The following is a 15,832-nucleotide window of genomic DNA, read 5'->3' on the forward strand; positions in this document are numbered from 1 at the left end:
AGGTTAGTAACAACATAATATCAGAAGGCATTAATTGCTATTGCTTCTATGGATCCCACAACATTCCTCTCCTTATCTTAAGGGATAACCTTGGAAAGTACAGAAATCTTATGAGAATGTTTTACTGAGAAAAGCCCAGCAACTGCCTTCAGTCACATAGACCTGTTTCAGTGACCCACCTTCAAGTCACAAAACAACTTTCTTGGCAAAACATTCATTTCTTGTTGGCTGTGTTCCCATCCAAGGCCATGCAATGGGTTATTCCACTACAGTTCCCCCTTTTTGTTTATGCTGAATGTTATGAAGCACCACAGAAAACACAGTCTTCTGTCATTCATCCCTTATTTCTCTTGCTTTGATTTGTCAACAGACTATATATACAAGAAAACATAGAATTAATACTATTATAAAAAGTCCTAATAGTATTTATAAATACTATTATAATAGTCCCAAAATTCCTTAATATATTCAATAGGATTTAATTGCGATAAATTATCTATTAATCCCTTCAATATAGGTTGACATGTTAGAATTTCTAATTTTCTTTGAAAAGCTTCATGAATGTGTCTTTGTAATTTAATGATTTCTTTAGTTACATTATAATGATTTAACAAATGTTTTTTAACATTTTTCTAATGGAAATAAGTATGATTTTAAGAAATAGGGGTAACACGAAAAGTAGTTACATTCTAATCACATCTTAGCTTAATTTGTCTTTGCAGGCTAACAATTTGATCTCAACACAATCACAGTCTGTTCTAAATCATTCACTTTAGTTTAATGTTACTATTTATATGTTATTGAGAAGTCCACAGTTGTTCAGAATCTTCATGCCATTTTTGCACAAAGTCCACAGTCTGTATACTTTGATGTAATGTAACTCCAGATATAGCAGCCACGGTGGTTACAGCTATTAGTCCTATAATGATGGCGATGATCAGTCCAACCAGTCTCTTGGTTCACTTCAAGGACTTAATAAGATGTTGTAACAGCATCATGGAAGGGGAATCCTGCCACATCCAATGCATCTCTACTGGAATCAGGTTCTTAAAAGGTAAAGACTTTGACTATTTTCATTAAAAAGAATAGAAGAGTTAATAATACATGTATAAAAAGCACACTTATTGCAAGTTATTGAATAATTTTCAGCTGTCTATTTGGTTTCACCTATAACAAATATATAAAGCAATCTAACACAAGCAAATATGAAATGTTTGCATAACTGAATGCAAATGTTTGCATTGCTGAATGCATAACATTCAGCATTTCATTTTTCTTAAAGATTAACATAATATGATTAGAAGGATAATTTCTCCAGATTTTTCCTTTCTACACTGACATATGTTTAAGTGCCATGGCTACTTTCCACAAATGATATTGTATATGAGGAGCTCGAGGTGACATCCCTCCTCTATGCTATATGATAGTATGATTACTTTGATCACCAGCTATAATTAGACCATTGTTCTTATGCCACCTTAAATCAGCATCCTGCCCTTTAACTTGGGCAGAGCTATAAGGGCTTTAATCTATAACATTTTATGTATAGATTTATTACTTTTAAATCTATATCCTTGTAACAAACGTTTTTTTTTGTTTTTTTTTTCATTTCCTTTACTGTTATCTTTGACAATAGAGAGCCAAGCTTGAGCTTCTATGTTTAAATAGTGTGGCTCATGTCCTATACATATAGGTAATTCCTCAACTCCTGTTATATGATTTTCTAATTTTATGCCTTCTTTTGAAGGTGCTAAGGGACCTCTGTCATTTAAAGGTCCTAGAAACCAATTAGAGTCATTAACAAAAATAGAAAAAGCACTATTTTCCTAATGAATAGCTCTACTTAATGGAGGATTAGGAACATATGCCTAATTAAAATTTTCAGCTCTACTTACTGGAATTGTTACCAAAGCAATCATTGCTAAAAACAGGTTAGTAGCATTTTTTTTTTCTAGTAGCTTGTAGCATATTTTTACCATTAAAGGTCAGCTTTTTAAGTTGAACCCAACTTGGTATTTTAGCCTTTTCAATACCAAGCACTAGTACCTTTAAGATTCTTCTTTTGAAATTCATTTCTTCCATCTCAGCAATGGGCAGATATGGAAAGAATCTATTGTTCTTATTTATGTTGTTTGTTTAATTCTGCAAGCAGGACCTCACCGGATTCTACAATGACACAAGCAAACCCTCTTCCCCAATGGTGCACTACACTAGGTACCTATTGATCCAACTCACTTTTATAATGCATTGGTTGCTTTAATTTTATTTGTTTTTTTTTAAATTTTTTTATTTATTCATTTTAGAGAGGAGAGAGAGAGAGACAGAGAGAGAGGAGAGAGAGAGACAGGGGGGAGGAGCTGGAAGCATCAACTCCCATATGTGCCTTGACCAGGCAAGCCCAGGGTTTCGAACCGGCGACCTCAGCATTTCCAGGTCGACGCTTTATCCACTGCGCCACCACAGGTCAGGCCTGCTTTAATTTTAGAACTGTTATTTTTTGTCCAATGTCTGTAGCAGTCTAATTATCTTCTCCTGTATTTAAGAAATTTAAAGTAAATAAAGCTTTGCATAACATAATTCTAGGGAATAGTCTCCTTTCTTCTCCCCCCTTTTGTTTAAGTAACATAATTTTCAGAGTGCAATTACTGTGTTCAATAATTGCTTGTTCTTGTGGATTACATGGAATTCCAGTAGTATGTTTAATATTCTAAAATGCTAAGAATTGTTGAAATTTAGTAGATGTATAGGCAGGACTATTGTCAGTTTTCATTGCTTTAGGAATGCCTATAACATTAAAAGCTTCAATAAGATGTTGAATGACATAATCAGCCTTTTCTTTAGGCAAAGGTGTGGCCCATTGAAAGGATGAATAAATATTAATAAAACCATACATAAGATAGTTTTTTGAAAGAAGAAATATGAGCAATATCTATTTACTACAGGTTATTACTGTGTTGCCCTCTAGGATTCATTCCTCTCGGTAATGGAGGAGCATTTATAATACTATACTGAGGACAGTTTCTAACAATATTCCGAGCTTCTCACCAGGTTATTTTAAATTTTTGCATTAAATCCTTTTTATTTGTATGAGTCTTTGTATAAAACCTAGTAGCTATTTTTATTGATTTAATGAGTAATTGATCAACTTCATTATCTATAGTAGACATAGGTCCTGGTAAAGCTGTATAAGAATGAATGTGAGTTATATAGATAGGCAAATTTCATTCCTACAATAAAAGTTGTAACTCTTGAAACAATTTGTGCAATCTAGAACTATTATTTGAAATATAAACAGTTTCTATAAGTTTAATTGTATGTTCTACATATTGTGAATCAGTAACAATGTTAATAGGACAGGATGTTTGAATTTTGTCTTTAACTACAATCAAACTACACTGATTTAAGGTTTCAGAAGCATTTTTAAGGATGACTAAAAGTTCAGCATTATTTTTATAAGCTATTAATATGTTATTTATATAATAGATTATTAAAGATTAAGGATACTTTTAACAAACTTTTTCTAAAGGTTGATTTACATAATGTTGATATAGTGTCTGACTATTCAACATTGTTTATTTAAGTAATATAAACTTAGTAAGAATATTTAGTTATGCTTATTGTTATAGACACAACAGCTAGCATTGCTAGAAACAGAGTCAATGATGTTTTTTGAAGTCTTAGTCTTAATTAAAAATCTTTTTGTCTCCTAGGTAAGTTTATTTAATTGTCAAATTTGCCTTTTTTCTATTTCCAACTTATGCCGAGGCTTCAATTTTCTGGAAGGTATCTACTAGTCCCGTATCTGTGGAAATAAGAGCAAATCCTCACCCCTACATTTTGTCTACATTGCTGTTGTAAATTAGAAAACTCTCTATTTAAAAAGTTCATCTTGTGTAATATTAATAAGAGGGTTAGCATTAGCATTTTGATTAGCTTGAATACAAGCTTGATTTTCCTAAGTTATAAATTATAACTCTTTCACTTTTGAAAGAACAGTCCAAGCTAACATTTCTAAATTTTTTGAAATAAAACATTCAGAGTCTATGAAGGAGGATAGCAGCTCCTGCGTATAAAGTCAGTTAGTTTTATACTGGGAGCAAGCCGTTTTTAACTCTTTAAGAGCTTTGACAGAAATTTGGTCATAGTGAGTATAAAAAACTCCTTGTCAGAAAGTTTAGACTGTAATTTAAAAAGTTGCTCTTTTAATTATTTATAAGATAAATGTTTTTCTTTATCAGAGGTTTTCTTTATCTTTCGGGGTTCCATCTGTTCCCAACCTCTTCTTAAGGCCCCACGGTAGGCGCCAAATGCTGTTGTGAGTCGGGGGTGCAGAGAGAGAGATCAGCAGACGGAATCATCAAGGACTAGCAAAGGACCACCGCTCGCTCAGGCAAATGGCCCCGAGTTCATGCAGTGTCCTAATTTTATTCACAAGACTTCACAAAGCTTGTTTACTGAGAAATTGGCATAACATCAAGAGTAACTTTTACTTAAAGATACATAGAGTGCACCTGCAAGATAGCTTAGTAACAACATAATATCAGAAGGCATTAATTGCTATTGCTTCTATGGATCCCACAACATTCCTCTCCTTATCTTAAGGGATAACCTTGGAAAGTACAGAAATCTTATGAGAATGTTTTACTGAGAAAAGCCCAGCAACTGCCTTCAGTCACATAGACCTGTTTCAGTGACCCGCCTTCAAGTCACAAAACAACTTTCTTGGCAAAACATTCATTTCTTGTTGGCTGTGTTCCCATCCAAGGCCATGCAATGGGTTATTCCACTACAGTTCCCCATCTCCTTTGCTCTGCACAAACTGGCTTCTCCCTCAACACTCCACCATCTTGGCTGCCTCTCCTCTCCTCCACGTGGCCTTTCTCTGCTCTCCTCTAGCATGGGCTCCTCTGCCCCATTTTATAGTGTAGAAATCAAAACCTTTAATCCAATATACAAACAAGGAAGTCTCTGATACAAAGTCACTTAGTGCGGGAAAGGCTTAGTCTTAAAACTAAGCCTTAGGCTATAACCACCCTGTCTTTTTATAGCCTGTCCCCCACACCCAATGCAAACTATAAGCGAGCAAACATATATATCATATTTACAAACTTATTTGACTAACACTTTGGGAGCCCTGAATGGAAAGGGAAGTGTTTTCCCACTGTGTGTATTTCTTACCCGCTGGTGCAAGCTAAGATAAAAGGTAATGGTCCACCAGTTCTTGGCTCTGTTGTTTCATTACCGTCTGTCCGAATCAAATGCGAACCTGCATGGCTGTGCAGGGCCAGGCGGCTGTGATGATGGCCGTAGCTACTGGCTTTACATTTACCAATCCAAATCTTGTATCTTTAAAAAGTATTATGCCACAACAAGGCATTAAATCTAGATGGTGCATGATATTGCAATAGACCTAGCCCTTTGTGAACCTATGTTGTCTGGGTTCACCCTTCCTTCGGTATACAATCACAATGAGTCATTTGTGATATGCAATGAAAAAATCACAGATATTTTAGTGGTATTCCACATCACTTTCTGATTATGGTTGCTACTTCTTGAGATATAATTTTATTGACTGCAAGTGGAGAAATCACCCTTGCTACCTACTCATCTCAGGCCCAATAACACAAACTAAGCTCTTTGTGTGATCTATGACAAAAGGGACCTATTATTTTGGTAACAACCTATTATTTTGATTGTACAACTGGCTATTATTGTTATAGCTTCTTAATAATTCATCCCCTTTAAGAGTACTATGATTTGGCCTGACCAGGCGGTGGCGCAGTGGATAGAGCGTCGGACTGGGATGCAGAAGGACCCAGGTTCGAGACCCCGAGGTCGCCAGCTTGAGCGCGGGCTCATCTGGCTTGAGCAAAAAAGCTCACCAGCTTGGATCCAAGGTTGCTGGCTCCAGCAAGGGGTTACTCAGTCTGCTGAAGGCCCCCGGTCAAGGCACATATGAGAAAGCAATCAATGAACAACTAAGGTTTCGCAACAAAAAAGTGATGATGCTTCTCATCTCTCTCTGTTCCTGTCTGTCTGTCCCTGTCTATCCCTCTCTCTGACTCTCTTTCTGTCTCTGTAAAAAAAAAAAAAAAAGAAGAAGTACTATGATTTGGATGTTGCCCAGCTTTTAAAATACCCAGAACAGCTGTATAGCCATATCTTCTCATAAATGTTCTAAGAACTTAATGTGCCGACACAGCACAAAATTATGTCCAGTGGCCAATTTCAGGGGATTTCTGAGAGCCTTTGAAATAGCTTCACTTAGAAAACCATGATGTTAACAAACAGATTGACTTGGATTTTTGTAAACTTTTTACAAGAGCACGGTGGTGGTCCAGTTTCCGGGCTTGTGTGCTACCTTGCAACACCCTGTGAACTCTGCCGACAGCCCCAGCAGTGGTTAAGAAGGGCTCTCTCATGAGCTGTAGAAGGTCCTGACAATTAAGGCATTATAATGATCTCCATATTTGGAGAAAGGTTGGGTTAGAGTCACTTCACTATTATAATATCTATGAGGGGCAATATACTTATTTTTATATTCATAACAATTTTAGATTTCAAAATTTGAATATAAATGTTGGTTTTGGCTTTACCTACACTACACACACACACACACACACAAAACTTGTTTTGAAATAATTTTTTTTTTCTGATGAATAAAAGCTGAGAGAATTTATTGCCAGAAGAATGTATTTTAAGATATCTGGAAGGAAATACATCGGTCCAAAGGGAAGTGATGCTGAATAAAACAGAAATGTACAAGGAGGAAAAAAGTGCACATGGAATTGTGTCTATGCGGGTAAACGTAAAAGCCATCTTTCCCCACTTCTCTTAATTTCTGTAAAGGACAGCTGACTCTTTAAGACAAAATTATAACACTGTATATGGAATTTACATCTGATGTAGAGGTAAAATATGTTACAACAGTGGTAAAAAAAAAAGGTTGAGGAATTGGAATGTAAGAAATAGGTTTTTTATTTTTCTTTTTTCCCCGAGAAGGTCAGCCACAGTGTACTTGAAGGATGTGAATAAGAGCTCTGCAAGATCACAGCTGCTGTGATAAAATGGTGTACAAGGTACGGGGCAAGCCTGAGGGGCAGCGTGGGCGCTTGTCCCAGCACAGCGAGGGTAATCAGGAAAGCCTTTTTAATAGTATGTATTTTTGAATTTTTATAAGAGTTTGTTTGAGCCAAACTTAAGACATATGCCAAGGAGCAAGGTTTGTTTTTCTTTTCTTTTCTTTTTTTTCCCCACAGGGACAGAAAAAAAGTCAGAGAGAGGGATAGATAGGGACAGACAGATAAGAACGGAGAGAGAGATGTGAAACATCAATCAGCAGTTTTTCATTGCGACACCTTAGTTGTTCATTGATTGCTTTCTCATATGTGCCTTGACCATGGGCCTTCAGCAGACAGAGCAACCCCTTGCTCGAGCCAGGGACCTTGGGTCCAAGCTGGTGGGTTTTTTTTTGTTTTGTTTTGTTTTTTCTCAAGCTGGCGACCTCGGGGTCTCGAACCTGGGTCATCTGCATCCCAGTCCGATGCTCTATCCACTGCGCCACTGCCCGGTCAGGCCAAGGAGCAAGATTTCAAATACTCTCAGATAGAGAATGTGCTGCTGAGTTGCACAGCTCCATAGACAATACATCTCCTTAAAAGATATGTAGTAGAAAAGAATGGTGGCATATCATTTAGATTTTAACCATCCTCCTTATTTTAAACAGAATGCAGTGAGATAGTTGCTTACCGAATCATTGAAATGGATGGAGAAGCAAGCTCTAGGCTTCCCTCCACAGCACAGAACGGGCCATTCAGAGGAATTCCGACATTTATCTGAAAGAGTTTGGGAACTCAGGGTGTCCCTGCTGATGGGTTTTTTGGCTCCAGAGTCACAACCTCATCTGCTAGACTCCCAGCAGTAAAATGGATGCCTCTTACACAAGGCACTTCTCTCTCCAGGTTACTCAGGTTTAATTCATGTCCTGAGGGAGTGCATCTGATTGGTGGACACTACATTACATTTCCAGTTGCTAGGGAATCTGTTAGTTTATAGCTTTTTAGATGCTGAAGTATGTGAAGACTCACCAGATTGTGGTTGGAACAGATTATATACACACCAAGTTGCCATACCCTTCACAAATTGCACACTGACCTCATGGCATAGACTATCTAGTACCATACGCTTGCAGGGTAGACCATCTAATTGGACTGGCAAAGCACAGTGCAGAAAATTGTCCCACACCAGTCAAACACGTGAAGAATATTCAAGTTTGTAATTTATAATTAACGCCCCCCCCCCATACAACACCTACCTGGTTATCTGCTGTGTCCACTGTTCTCATGTTAACTTCTTTTATTTTATTTATTTATTTATTTATTTATTTATTTATTTATTTATTTTTTGGGGGGTATTTTTCTGAAGCTGGAAACGGGGAGAGACAGTCAGACAGACTCCCACATGCGCCCGACCGGGATCCATCCACCCGGCACGCCCACCAGGGGCGATGCTCTGCCCCTGCAGGGCGTTGCTCTGCCGTGACCAGAGCCACTCTAGCGCCTGGGGCAGAGGCCAAGGAGCCATCCTCAGCGCCTGGGCCATCTTTGCTCCAATGGAGCCTTGGCTGCGGGAGGGGAAGAGAGAGACAGAGAGGAAGGAGGGGGGGTGGAGAAGCAGATGGGCGCTTCTCCTATGTGCCCTGGCCGGGAATCGAACCCAGGTCCCCCGCATGCCAGGCTGACACTCTACCGCTGAGCCAACCGGCCAGGGCTTCTTTTATTTTTTATATATTTATTTTTTTAGTGAGGTAAAATGGATATATAACATTATATTAGTTTCAGTTGTACAACATAATGATTCAATATTTGTATAAATTGCAAAATGCTCACCACAACAAGTCCAGTTAATGTCTGTTGCCACACATACTTACAAATTTTTCCTTGTGATGAAAACTTTAAAGATCTATTCTCTTAGCAATTTTCGAATATGCACTACCATGTCATTAACTAAAATCATCAGGCTGTACATTACATCCCCAGGACTTATTTATTGGATAACGAAAAATTTGCTTCCTTTGACCCCTCCTTCACCCATTTTACCCACCCCCTAATCCCCATCTCTGGCAAACAGCAATTTCTTCCCTGCATTTATAATTTTTGTTTTTAAATATATGGAACACTTCACAAATTTGCGCATCATTCTTGTGCAGACACCACACTAATATTCCTAGTATTATTCCAATTTTCATATATGTGCTACAAAGTGAGCACTCTTTTTTTTTTTTTTTTTTTAATGTCAAGAAAATCATGCGGCAACACCTTTCTAAAGACTTAAATTGAGGGAGGAGTGTTTCCCAAGTCAGATGCCCACAGAATCCTAGCACTCGGTCTTTCTGTCCTACTTAGGAGAAGAGAAGGGTCACTGCTGTCCCATTTGTTTATGCCCAAGCCATTCTATTTCATATACTGATTCTAAAGCAGCTGAGAAACTATTACCATGGGCATTGGAAAGCACCACAGGAGCCTGTACAATGTGAGAGAAATAGTCAAGCAGTGAGAGAAGTAAATAGAGAGTGGGGGAAATTAATGAATCAAAGTCAGTGCTCAAAGATATTAACAAGTTTGCCCTGGCTGGTTGGCTCAGTGGTAGAGCATCGGCCTGGTGTGCAGGAGTCCCAGGTTCGATTCCCGGCCAGGGCACACAAGAGAAGCACCCATCTGCTTCTCCACCCCTCCCCCTCTCCTTCCTCTCTGTCTCTCTCTTCCCCTCCCGCAGCCAGGGCTCCATTGGAGCAGGGTTGGCCCGGGCGCTGAGGATGGCTCCATGGCCTCTGCCTCAGGTGCTAGAATGGCTCTGGTTGCAACTGAGCAATGCCCCAGATGGGCAGAGCATCGCCCCTGGTGGGCATGCCGGGTGGATCCTGGTCAGGCGCATGCGGGAGTCTGTCTGACTGCCTCCCCGTTTCCAGCTTCAGAAAAATACAAAAAAAAAAAAAATTAACAAGTTTAAGCCCTAGCCAGATAGCTTAGTTGGTTGGAGAATTGTCCTGATATGCAAAGGTTGCTGGTTTGATCCCTGGTCAAGGCACATAGAGAAATGGATGTTTCTATTTCTCTCTCCCTTCCTCTCTCTCTAAAATTAATAAATAAATTAGAAAAAATATATTAACAAGTTTAATCCTCTTGTTTTTTAGATACTGAGGTTGAGGCTTGAAGGATGATAGCAACTTTCTCAGATTACAGCTTCTAGGAACCACGGCCCGGCACCTCAGTCCCATGCTGGTCCTTCCGGAGAAGCGACGGCAGGTGCCCTGACCCCGATCTGCTCCCAGCTCTCTGTTGCAATAACCCATACTCCTCTCATCTTTCCACAATCCCGGAAAGTCCTCAGATTTCCAGCTTTCCTCTGTCAACCCTCGCCCCATATCACAAACAGGTTTGTTTTTTCCTGGTGTCTTCTGACTCAACTTTTCTTCATTATCCCTTTCCCGCTCTGTATAATAGAACTCTTCTTTCCTCTGCTTCTAAACACTGCAATACCATAAAAGGCTGACAACAATAATAATTTCTGGGTGTAATTGAAGAGTACGTCTGTCCATTTAGCTTTCTGGAATTATAATAAAGTGGAACAACGTCAATCACATCAGCTCTGCAGCAAGTAGAAGTTACCAATTCTCCAACTTTCTATGAGTGAAGTTTAAAATTTTCCTTGCTAAACTTCGGTTAAGTATATCAAAGTATATGATCTTTCTGTAAGGCACAATAATAACTACCCACTTCCTTCAAATGGATATTGTATAGTCCCCATTTGCATCTTCTCATTATTTGTAATTCTTAGAGGACATAAGATTTGTAGGTATAGAATCAAATAGAACATTAAAAAATTAGTACAGTATTAGCCATGTTTTTAACTTTTTAAATAAATTTGTACATTTATTAGTTACTTAAAAGAATCTGAAAACCAGAAAAAAGTTAGCTCCAGAGAAAGTCTAGTTCGATACCACAGATACTTATGGGGACCACTGCAAAGGGAGTAGCAGAGAATAGAAAGGGTAGAAAAGAGGATAAAACAGGATTCCTGTGTATAAAAAGAGTACACAATTTTTACAAGAGGCAAGATACCCTCCTTAGATGTAATTTATCTCTTGATAGTGAATCAACTGAGTCAAATCAGTGCTACCCACTGTACTAGATACTGGGAATTCAAAGATGAATGCCATAAGTCTCCATTTTTAAGGCACTCACAACTATTGAAATATTTCTTTTCCCATCCAGATGCAGTTGTAGATGTTAAAAAGAAATTATGAAGTACCAGTGGGTTTCAAAACAATAAGAGCTGTCTTAACGCCAATCCTTGTGAAGTTATGGAAATGCATGTTTGAACAGATAATCTGTAAGCATTTTGAATAGCCTGGTGATTTCTAGGCGCTGGTATAGAGTGACCCAAGCTAAATCACACCGAGTGCACCTCACTTTTAAAATGCCTTCTAAATAGGTTTATTCAAAGGCTGTGGTGTATTTTGATTGTATGAAAGAGTTTGATATGCTTCCTATATCCTTGGAAAGATAACTTATTGTAAATTGAATGGTGAGTTGATTATTTTTTGCTACAAAATAATCCATTTCAAGCTTAGTAGCTTAAAATATCAATACTTTCATGTTTTTTGTGGGTCAGCATTTTGGGCTAGCTCAGTAGGGCAGCTCTTCTGGTCTTACTGGGGTCAGTAATGTGACTCCATAATCTGGTGGATTGGCGGGAATTGGTTTAAGGAGCCTCGACCTGATGGCTTCTCTCTTGTCCATAGGCAGTCTCAGGACAGCAAGAGTGCACAGGCACCAAAGGCTAAGTGTAAGCCTCTGCTTGATACACATCTGTTAATGCCCTGCTGGCCAAAGCAAGTCACACAGTCACAGGGGTGGAGGGCCATCTAAAGGTATGGGTACAGGGAGGAAGGATCCACTGGGGAAGGGGCTCATAATTGTGACGATATACCACAAATGGTATCAACTGAGCAAATCTTTATCAAATTGGACAACGGTTCCCAAAGAGAAGGACTACCTACCATAGATGACACATTCATGATGTCCTGTTTTAGATATTCGTTAATAATTTGGACAGAGGAAATGAAATATGATTGTCGTTTTGGCCAAGACACAAAACTATACTGAATAAAATAAATCCTGAAGACAACTTTGGCAGTTTGAATCACTTAGCCAAAATCAATAAAAACATATTATATAAATGTTTAATCAAAAGTTCTACATTTATGTTAGTAATTTACTACATTATGGTCAGGAGGAACTGGAAGTTGTGAGAGAACTATATGAGGTTTTATTGGATCCCAAACTTCTGTGACTAAAGTGATCAAGATGAATTAATGAACGTATAGTTCACAGGTCATGAAAAGTAATAGTTTTCCAGAATAAAACATTCCCAGTGTATTGTGCCTTTTCTGGGTGAAGGTTTATAGAGAAATATGGAACTAGATAAAATCTAGAAGGTGACCAGTATGAAGAGAGGGTGCAAAGATCATCTCAAGGAAGAGTTGGTGGAATGCTTGCTCTAGAGAAAAGAAGGCTGAAGACTTACAGAAGCTACAAATCTGTCCAAATACATGCAAAGAGCTGTCACATGGAAGAAAGCCTAGTCTAGACTCAGGGATCAGTGGGAGGAAGTTGTTTGTAGGCAGACTTTAGCTCAAGATAAGGTATCTTTAATGACTCGGGTTGTCCAGCAAGGAATGGAGCGTCCTAACACTGGCTGAGATACTATAGAAGAGATGCTTGAGAAACCTAAGATTTAATAAAGCTCACTTTCTTCCTCTCCTATATCTTCACTTACTAAATTGAAATTCTTTGCATTGTTATTATCCTTTTTTATTACTGGGTTCCTCTTTAAAAGATCAACAGAGGCCCTGACCGGTTAGCTCAGTGGTAGAGCATCAGCCTGGCGTGCAGGAGTCCCAGGTTCGATTCCCGGCCAGGGCACACAGGAGAAGCGCCCATCTGCTTCTCCACCCCTCCCCCTCTCCTTCCTCTCTGTCTCTCTCTTCCCCTCCTGCAGCCAAGGCTCCATTGGAGCAAAGTTGGCCCGGGTGCTGAGGATGGCTCTATGGCCTCTGCCTCAGGCGCTAGAATGGCTCTGGTTGTGGCAGAGTGACGCCCCAGATGGGCAGAGCATCACCCCCTGGTGGGCATGCCGGGTGGATCCTGGTTGGGCGCATGCGGGAGTCTGTCTGACTGCCTTCCTGTTTCCAACTTCAGAAAAATACAGAAAAAAAAAAAAAGATGAACAGAAACATAAGTTTCCATTTTGGTTAACAAAAACAAAAAAATGTAAAATAAACTAAATCAAACCAGAAGGCCCCTTTCCTTTGGTTCACTGTAATGTATTTTTTTTCTTTCTTTCTATTCAGGGCTTACATGGTCAGTAAAATGTTGTCAGAAAAAAGGAATCTGAAGCCCAGCACAGAGATTTTCAACTTTTCTCATCTCACGGCACACGTAAACAAATTACTGAAATTCTGCGGCACACCAAAAAATGTATTATATTTTTTGCTGACCTGACAAAAAAAAATTGGAATAACTTTGATTCATTCCCACTGGATGGCAATCGTGTTGGCTGTTGTCATTTCTTTTTTAATTTGAAAAGGAAAAGAGGTCAGTGTCCCTGACTAAATAGTCAGGTATTGCATGCTGTAAAAGTTCTTGTGGCACACCTGTGTGCTGCAGCACACTGGTTGAAAATCACTGTGCTAGAGAGGAGAGACTTGCACAAGGCTGTATACACTCCTACTGGGAGATCAAGCCTAGAACATGGGAAGTGGCATTGTGTGAGGGCAGCTTAGTCTTCAGATTTCTAAATACCTGTGTTCTCATCCTGGGTATGTCTTTTGTTAACCACTTTAGTTTTTTTTTTTTCCTTTTTTTCTTAATAAATGAAGACAGGCCCTGGCCAGGTAGCGCAGTTGATTAGAATATCGTCCTGATATGACAAGGTTAGGGATTGATCTTCAATCAGGGCACATACAAGAATCAACCAATGAGTGCATAAATAAGTGGAACAACAAATCGATGTTCACTCACTCTCTCTCAAATCAATAAAAAAAAAATGAAGTCAATGATATGTACTATGGGATAAGTGAGATAACCCATATAAAGTGACTAATAGATGGTAGATGTCCAATAAATGTTGATGCTGCCTGACCTATGGTGGTGCAGAGGATAAAGAGGCGACCCAAAATGCTGAGGTCGCCAGTTTGAAGCCCTGGGCTTGCTTGGTCAAGGCATATATGGGAGTTGATGCTTCCTGCTCCTCCCCCTTCTCTCTCTCTTTCTCTCTTTCTCTCCCTCTCTAAAATGAATAAATAAATATTTTTTAAAAATGTTGATGCTGCTCCATCATGCGCAGGACATCACGTTGCCCCATGTGGTGTGGCTTTATTTCTCCAGACAGCAGCATTCTTTCCCTCTGGGACTCCTAGAATAATGCCATGTCTCAGTTTGCTGAACACACTCCTGGCTCAAGGATGTTGTCCCAGCATAATTATTAATAGTTTCCCATTGTACTCTCAAAAGTGTCCTGCTCTAAATAAATCATAGGATCATCCTGCCTATACTTTTCTCAGTGCCTTCCTTAGGGCATCTTTTAGTTTCTTGTTCCTCATACTATAGATCAAGGGGTTTAAAATGGGAGTGATAAAAGTGTAGACCACAGACACCACCCGGCCCATCTCAGGAGAGTCGCTGGACCTGGGGGACAAGTATATCAAGCTTGTGCAGCCATACTGCAGGAAGACCACTAAGAGGTGAGAGGAGCAGGTGGAGAAGGCTTGGTAGCGCCCTTCTGCTGATGGGATCCGTAAAACAGCCGCTATGATGAAGACATAAGAGATGGAGATCAGAGAGAGGGGGATGCTTAGGACGATGAAACTGATGACATACAAGACAGCCTTGTGAACATGCGTGTCTGCACACGCCAGGCGCATGACTGCAGGCATGTCACAGTAGAAGTGATAGATTTCATTACTGTGGCAGAATGGGAGGCGGAAGATTAAAATCGTCAGTGGCAGCGACAGCAGGAACCCCAGCACCAGGGACCCTGCCATCAGCTCCACACACCAGGGCCAGCTCATGATGAGGGTGTATCTCAGAGGAAAACAGATGGCTATAAACCGGTCGTAAGCCATGATCGCAAGCAAGACGCAATCTGCTCCCCCCAAGAAGACAAAGAAAAACATTTGGGTCCCACATCCAGCGATGGAAACAGGAGTTTTGCCCATTGAAAGGAGATTTGCCAAGGCCAGCGGGGCAATGGAAGAGGTGTAGAAGATTTCCAGAACAGCCAAGTTAGCCAGAAAGAAGTACATGGGGGTGTGGAGGGCGTGGTTGATCTGGACAATGACCGCTATTGTGGCGTTTCCACCGAGGCTGGTCAGGTACATCACCAGAAAGGCCACAAAAATCATCACCTGGACCTTAGGGTCAGCTGAGAATGGGCGAAAAAAGAATTGGATCTTTGCAGTTTTATTTATTTCTTCCATGGACAACATATTGGACCTATGAAAAAGAAAGATGACATGAGTCCCTCTCTCATTGAATGGTACGCTTTTCCTGGGTGTCCATTCTGTTAGAGCACTTTCTGGGGGGCCTCCACCACGCTGTGCAAGTTTTCACTTTAGAGCAGATCATGTCATATTATAATTTAAATATGGGCTGCTCCCTCCCCCTTTCTCCTTTACCCTCAAGTACCAAAGACTAAGACATCCTCAGTGGTGGGGATTTGATGTTCTTTGTTTTAATTCTAGCAACTAGCACAGTGCCTGATATGGAAA

The 15,832-nt window shown here is 39.7% G+C and overlaps 1 protein-coding gene and 1 non-coding gene across 2 annotated transcripts; both read right to left on the reverse strand.

Annotated features, from left to right (window-relative positions):
* Nucleotides 1-9,163: 9,163 nt before the first annotated feature.
* On the reverse strand, nt 9,164-9,269 carry LOC136321700 (U6 spliceosomal RNA). Its single transcript, XR_010728829.1, has one exon. It is a non-coding gene; the product is annotated as a U6 spliceosomal RNA (small nuclear RNA).
* A 5,342-nt stretch (nt 9,270-14,611) lies between these two features.
* OR10V1 (olfactory receptor family 10 subfamily V member 1) lies at nt 14,612-15,541 on the reverse strand. The gene has a single exon (XM_066252844.1). The coding sequence runs from the start codon at nt 15,539-15,541 to the stop codon at nt 14,612-14,614; it is 930 nt and encodes a 309-aa protein (XP_066108941.1).
* Nucleotides 15,542-15,832: the final 291 nt, after the last annotated feature.

This window comes from Saccopteryx bilineata, chromosome 1, assembly GCF_036850765.1.
Source record: "Saccopteryx bilineata isolate mSacBil1 chromosome 1, mSacBil1_pri_phased_curated, whole genome shotgun sequence".
NCBI lineage: Eukaryota > Metazoa > Chordata > Mammalia > Chiroptera > Emballonuridae > Saccopteryx > Saccopteryx bilineata.

Excerpts from the sequence above, each read along its gene's own strand:
- OR10V1 (XM_066252844.1), bottom strand. The coding sequence starts at position 15,541 with ATGGAAGAAATAAATAAAACTGCAAAGATCCAATTCTTTTTTCGCCCA.